This window comes from Guillardia theta, assembly GCF_000315625.1.
Source record: "Guillardia theta CCMP2712 unplaced genomic scaffold GUITHscaffold_281, whole genome shotgun sequence".
Lineage (NCBI taxonomy): Eukaryota > Cryptophyceae > Pyrenomonadales > Geminigeraceae > Guillardia > Guillardia theta.
Genome location: NW_005434395.1, coordinates 27504 through 33915, shown reverse-complemented (window position 1 = coordinate 33915; position 6412 = coordinate 27504). Strand labels below are relative to the sequence as shown.

Here is a 6412-nt window from a genome sequence, read left to right as displayed (position 1 = left end):
CTTGACCGAGGGGACGAGGAAGCTCGCGTGCGTGTGCCCGGGGTACTTGACGTCCTTGAAGTCCATCAGGATGTTCTGATTGTTCTCGTGCCCCGCGTCCGCCTTGAACAGATGCAGCTGCAGCCCTCCCGCGTTCTTCATCATCCTCCTCTCCTCCGTCGACCGCCCGTCCTCCACCTCCTTGAAGCCAAGCTTCCCGTAGAAGTCAAGAGCCGCCGGCATCTGCGACACGGCCACCCCGAGATGATGGTAGCCGATGAGCTTGAAGGGCGGGCGCACAGTCGTCAGGAGCTTGGGAGCTGACATCATCTTGCACCTGCTCAGACAGCCGTGAGTTGTTCGCTGAGAGAGAGCGAAGAGATGCGAGGCAGAAGCAGGATGAACGTGCAAAGGATGAGGGAGAGGGAGAGGGAGGGAGGGAGGGAGGGATGAAAGGGCAAGGAACAGGGTAAGGAACAGGGGTTGCCAGAGCAGAGCAACAGAAGCACAAGCAGCACGAGGAGATCGAGTGGGTGTGCGTGTGGGCATGACGGTGGAGGAGCTTGAAGAGGAGGGAGCGAGAGGGGCAGTTGAAGTAGCAGAGGAGCAACATCTATATAATGGACGGCAATCTGCCAGGTACAAAATCCTTTAAAACTTTTATATGTAGTACTGCCGCAGCCGGCGGTACTGATTCCCTACGGTACTGGAACCGGCTGGATGCAACGATCGTTGAACTTGGGGGAATATCCGATGTGTACCTGCTGCTGTTGTTGCATCTACCACATTCAACTGCTGTTGTTGCATCTACCACATTCAACTGCTGTTGTTGCATCTACCACATTCAACTGCTGTTGTTGCATCTACCACATTCAACTGCTGTTGTTACATCTACCACATTCAACTGCTGTTGTTGCATCTACCACATTCAACTGCTGTTGTTGCATCTACCACATTCAACTGCTGTTGTTGCATCTACCACATTCAACTGCTGTTGTTGCATCTACCACATTCAACTGCTGTTGTTGCATCTACCACATTCAACTGCTGTTGTTGCATCTACCACATTCAACTGCTGTTGCGTACAGAACGTTCACGGATGTTGTTTGGCTGCATTGATAACGATCAACAATCGCTGCCATCGAGTTGGCTTGTCATGCGTACCGCAGCAATTTGACCCACTTTCAAACGGTCAGTGACCAAGTCGAAGGTCAATCTTGCGGGAAAAGAAGACGTGGACAAAGAAGTTGAAGAATCTCGGAGAGGCTGTCAGCAGCTCCATGAGAACCATCAGCCGGCTGGGGTAGACACTCAAGTCCCTCGTCTGTCTTCCATGATTCGGTCCATTGGACAAATACTTGAGCAGCATGACAAAGATCGTGACGTCATCACTGATGTACTTCATTGTTGGTAACTTCTGCTTCTCACCCGCTCACTGTCAGGTTCATCCACTTGTGGAAACTCGCTTCCATCCTCCCCGCGTTCTCTCGCAGCCAAAAGTCCACGTACTCCTTCAGCGACGAGTCTCCACGTGGCAGCCTGCATGCCTCGTCAGTTCCTCTCCCTCCCTCCCTCCCTCACGCGTACATGATCGCCTTGCCCTCTCGGGTGAAGGTCTTGTTCCCAGCACAGAGCTCTGGATGTTTCATCGCCATCATATCTGCCTCGATCGCGTCTGTCACAACCACATCGGCCTGTACCCCCCCGTCACCACCTTACACGCCTCTCTACACGCCTCTCTACACGCCTCTCTACACGCCTCCTCTCGCTTCACCTTGCATGAAAGCAGCGCCTGCGGCTGTTCCCCTTGCCCTACCACCACGATGCTCGACCCTGCCACATTCTTGCGCACAAACGCCTCGTTTGTCCCTCCTGCGTTCACGGCAACTCGCACGCCCGGCTGGTTCAACGACGAGATCGTCTCGAACGGTCCTCGTCCTCCGCACCTCCCACTGCACTCCCACAGAGTCGTCTTGCCCGTCACCGCGTACGACTCGCTGCCGATGGCGTGAGGAAAAGAGCAGGAGCAGGAGCAGGAGCAGGAGCAGGAGCAGGAGCAGGAGCAGGAGCAGGAGCAGGAGCAGGAGGGCGAGCTATGAGGGGAAAAGCACCTGAAGAAGACATCTCTTCGCCGGAGGAGCGTGTCTGTGATGCCTCCCACCGCGATGTCGAAGACGGAGCGATTGACCATGTCGAGAATCAACTGACCCCATGACGTCTTCACGAACTCAATCTGCTCGCAGCATCTTCGGTCTCTAGTTGCGAGAAGAGAGGAGGAAGGAGGAGGAAGATGGGCGTCCGAGAGAGAAGAGATCGAGGCAGAGGAGATGCAGAGGAGACGCAGAGAAGGCCTCGTTAGCGCGTACCTGCACACCAAGGTCCATAGCGAGCAATCGTGCCATCTCTACATCACTTCCCCCCCATTCCGACCCAAGACACGAGGAGCGGTCGTAGGGAGGACAGCGCTGAGAGAAGGGAGGATAGTCGCCGGTGGTGCCCTGCTGGTACCTCACCCATCGGGTAGGAAGCAGCAGCTTCAGCCCTTACCACGAGCATCGTTCCTCTTCGTCGCACAGCATCCAACGCTGACGTCCCGGCGTCTCCTCGCCCCCTCCCCTGGTCCTCTGGGCCCGTAGCCCCGCCCGTCGACCTCAGCGCTGCGGCTCCTCTGAGGTACTTGAAGACCACGTTCTCCTGGGAGTCAAACACGTCAGACAAGGGAGGAGGGGAGAGAGAACAGCACAGCACAGCACAGCACAGCACAGCACAGCATAGGAGGAACCTGTTTCATTCTCGAGCGAGCATGAACGAGGACTCTGATACACCTCGCAGGAGCTCCGTCGACCTGTCTCAGGGGTTAGCGACAATGCAGGACGGCAGAGCACTGAGCACACGTTAGCCTCGAGGCCTCCCCAGAGGACGGTGCTGGTCATGTTCAGCCGCCGACGAGCGGCAGAGGCAGCGAAAGAGGCGGTGAGGTCAGGGGTGACGGAGAAGAACAGCTCCTCTACATCCTCGTTCTTCAACTTGTTCGCCTTCATCAGCTCCTGCAGCAGCTCGACGGTTGCGTCCGCTATGTCCGCTGCAGAGTTGGAGGAGGCTGTTGTCGCCCCCGTACCTTGAGCGTGCCCTGCTGGGCTGCGTGCTGGGGTGAGCGGAGGATGAGGAGGAAGAAGAGGATGAAGAGGAAGACCATGAGCGAGAGGCCGCTCAGCGCTCGCAACCGAGACAGAGCAGCAAGTCCGAACGAGGAGGGTGAAGGATTCTTCGTCAAGGTGCTGTCCGCTCCTCCTCTCCTCCTCTCCTCCCCGTCCCTCTCCTCCTCTCCTCCCTCCTCCTCGTCCAGCCGCCGGTGCCCTCCATAGCCGACCATGTACCGTTTGTGCAATAAACTCCCATAGGAATATTGCGTAAAGAATTGCAGTTCAGAGGAGGCGATGCAATAAATCATCTATAAACTTCCCCTTTTTTATTGTTTCAAAAAGGTTCCAGCAATATTTTATGAGTGGTTTGGTGGGGAACACATCGTTGCGGGGCGTATGGTGCCGAGCTCGGAAGGTGAGGTGGAAGGGGAAGCGCGAGCGGGAGCAGGAAGAGGATCTGACGTACGAGGAAGTGATGTAGAAGCTACAGGAGCAGCAGCAGCAGGAGCAGCAGGAGCAGGAGCAGGAGCAGGAGCAGCAGGAGATTCAGGAGCAAGAAGCATGGTGATGGCAGGGAGGGAGGACTGAGGCTAGGGTATGGTAAACGTTATGAAGATATTGCCAATCAATCCATGCTGACTTGTCTGAGCAGGAGGCCTGATGGGCTCTGGAGGCTGGAGGGATCATCCTTACCGGCGTGAGATTCTTGAAGCAGCGGGTGTCGTGAGATGAGAAGAGAATGGAAGGCAAGGAATGGCGGCTGATGTCCTGGTCCTCGAAGAAAAGTAAGCTTCACCTGTCTGATCCTCCTCCTCCTCCTCCTCGCTTTGTTGTCCCTTCTCCTGCATAGAGAACGGCTGCGACATGGCAGGGGGACAAGACGGCCCCGGCATGTTGGACGAGGCTGGTGAGAGTGGAGAGCAGAGGAGCATGGATACCAACGAGCTGTTCGAGATGGCCCTGCAGCGCCTGCGCTCGCTCTACGAGCTGCACGAGGGGCTGGTGGTGCTGGACCTGCATGAGCGATCGGAGCGACTGATGGCGGAGCGACAGGCTCTGCTGTCCCTCCTCGATCAGTTCCCTGCTACTGGCAGGTCCAAGAAGGAGAGGGCGACGCTATCCTACATCCGGGGGAAGGCCTTCGACGCTGGGGAGGAGTACTCAGCTGAAGCCGAGCAGGACCTGTCGAGGGCCGTCAAGCTGGACCCGTCGCTGGGAGACGCCTGGAACCAGCTGGGAACGTGCTTGTGGAAGAAGGGGGAGGTACAGCTCGCGCACGACTGCTGGCAGAACACGCTGCTGCACTGCTCCAACGTGGAGGACGTGAAGGGGGCGATGCGGAAGCTCTCGATGGCGCACCGGGTGAAGGGCAAGAACCCAGAGGAGAGCCTGAGGCTGGCCAAGGAGCTTGTCAGCCGCGACATGTCTGACTCGCACTCGTGGACGAACCTGGGGAATGCGTACATGTCTTACTTCTTCTCGCTGTCCCTCGACCGGGAGGATCTGTTCCGAGCCCTCAAGGCCTATCACAAGTCAGATCAGGACGGTCAGAGCCGCGACCCCGACCTTCACTTCAACAAGGCCACTGTCTACCGCTACCTGGAGGACTACCACAACGCCGTCCTCGAGCTCCTCCGCGCCCACGCCCTCGACCCCGAGCTCAACGCGTCTGAGCAGATCGTCAAGGTGGCGAGGCTGGTGAACGAGATGCACGCCATGATCGCGCGGCAGTGCAACCTCAAGGCTGAGAAGATCCAGTCCATGCTCCTCTTCCTCCCGCCCCCTGCCGAGCCTCTCCCCGTCGGCAGCACTGAGTACGTGGACTGCGTGCTGGCGGACATGGCCGAGGGATGGAACCTCGGGAGGGTCCTCCACGTCATGATCTTCGCGATCCCCAACACCGAGCGGCCCATCCACCTGGTCGTCTCCGACAGGAGCGGCTCCTTCTTCGCCGTTAGCGTCTACAACATGCCTGAGGGGAAGCTCAAGCCCGGTGACGTCATCTCGGCCCTCTCCCCGTACATGAGGACCTGCTCGCTCCCAGCTGACGCCCTGCTCCCCCTCCCCCGCCATCCCCAGCTGCAGTCCGAGCTCGTCGACTGCTGCTTCAAGTGCGTGCAGGTCTCCCCAGGTCAACTCCTGCACAACGGCTTTCCCTGCGACATCTCCTATTACGAGCGACCTCGCGCCGTCTTCACGGTCAGCCCGGTGGCCGTTCGAGCCTCTGCTGGGGATGAGCTAGGGAAGAACACTCCGCCAGCTCGAACTTGAAGCGACCGAGCTGGGACACGGAGCTGGAGAGTGAGGTAATGGGAGGGGACGGAGTAAGAAGGGGGGTGGGCAGACCGGAAGGGGTAGGAGGCAACTTGTTCAGTAATGTGGTACAAGTACATCTTGTGGGATCGATCGCGTGCGCGTTAGAGAAGATCCTCCCCCCTCCTCTCTCATCCTCCAGCTCGTCGCTAGCTCAGTTACTTCTTGCTGGCCTGCAGCTGGGGTCAGACCCTCCTCTCCATCCTCTTCCCGTACCGGCTGCGAGCGGCTGGCGGCGGCTGCTGCCTTGGGATGAGCCTTGCGGGCGAGGATGCGAGCAGCCTTGGCAGAGATACTCAAGCGTCCCTGCACGCACTGCTTGAAGGCGTTGCTGGCGCATCCCGACTTGCTGCAGGTTCTCGCCGAGCACTGAGACATCAAGTAAGCTCAGCAGCAAGAGAAGGAGGAGGAGGAGGAGGAGGAGGAGGAGGAGGAGGAGACTGGAAAAGAGAGGCAGGAAGATAGATCGGTAGACCGAAGGTGGGAAGGGGCAACCTCTTGCGAAGCGAGGAGGAGGACGGCGGACTTCTCCTTCTTCTGCTTGAGGAGCTTCAGGACGGAGCGTCGCAGCCCCAGGACCTTGCGAGCCTTGAGGGCCTGTGGCTGTCCGGCGCTTCGCCTCATGCACATGGCGAAGGACTTGTTGTCACACCCGGACTTCCTCCCGCAGCTCGTGACCCCGCAAGCCACCACGGCGCTCTTACGCGTCACCATCCTCCTGAGCATCTGCCACGGGCTGGAGACCCGGCGGCCCATCGCCTGCCTGAGAAGCTGAACCTTCCTCTTGGCCTTGAGAGATCCGAGGATGCCGGTGTCGAGGTTCGGCTGCAGGGCCAAAGTGAGCGGAGGGGGGAGGGAGGGGAGGGGAGGGGAGGGGAGGGGAGGGGAGGGGAGGGGAGGGGAGGGGAGGGGAGGGGAGGGGAGGGGAGGGGAGGGGAGGGGAGGGGAGGGGAGGGGAGGGAGGGAGGGAGGCGACG

The 6412-nt window shown here is 59.0% G+C and overlaps 4 protein-coding genes across 4 annotated transcripts in view; 1 reads left to right on the top strand and 3 right to left on the bottom strand.

Annotated features, from left to right (window-relative positions):
* Positions 1-6: 6 nt before the first annotated feature.
* On the bottom strand, positions 7-309 carry GUITHDRAFT_149120 (hypothetical protein; the record flags this gene model as incomplete). Its single annotated transcript, XM_005818647.1, has 1 exon — positions 7-309. A coding segment is annotated over one exon (303 nt), but the record flags the coding sequence as incomplete, so codon positions are not given.
* Positions 310-1403: 1094 nt separating this feature from the next.
* Positions 1404-3175, bottom strand: GUITHDRAFT_149119 (hypothetical protein; the record flags this gene model as incomplete). Its single annotated transcript, XM_005818646.1, has 9 exons — positions 1404-1518; positions 1561-1673; positions 1754-1976; positions 2091-2212; positions 2346-2444; positions 2488-2673; positions 2762-2824; positions 2874-3026; positions 3098-3175. The coding sequence occupies 9 exons, from the start codon at positions 3173-3175 to the stop codon at positions 1404-1406; spliced, it is 1152 nt and encodes a 383-aa protein (XP_005818703.1).
* An 811-nt stretch (positions 3176-3986) lies between these two features.
* On the top strand, positions 3987-5393 carry GUITHDRAFT_122091 (hypothetical protein; the record flags this gene model as incomplete). Its single annotated transcript, XM_005818645.1, has 1 exon — positions 3987-5393. The coding sequence occupies one exon, from the start codon at positions 3987-3989 to the stop codon at positions 5391-5393; it is 1407 nt and encodes a 468-aa protein (XP_005818702.1).
* A 200-nt stretch (positions 5394-5593) lies between these two features.
* Positions 5594-6412, bottom strand: part of GUITHDRAFT_122090 (hypothetical protein) — a gene marked incomplete at both ends in the record, with an annotated part of 4299 nt that continues 3480 nt past the window's right edge. Inside the window, 3 exons of the mRNA XM_005818644.1 lie at positions 5594-5608; positions 5652-5804; positions 5931-6260. Coding sequence (XP_005818701.1) covers positions 5594-5608; positions 5652-5804; positions 5931-6260 — 498 coding nt within the window. The remainder of the gene's footprint in view (positions 5609-5651; positions 5805-5930; positions 6261-6412) is intronic.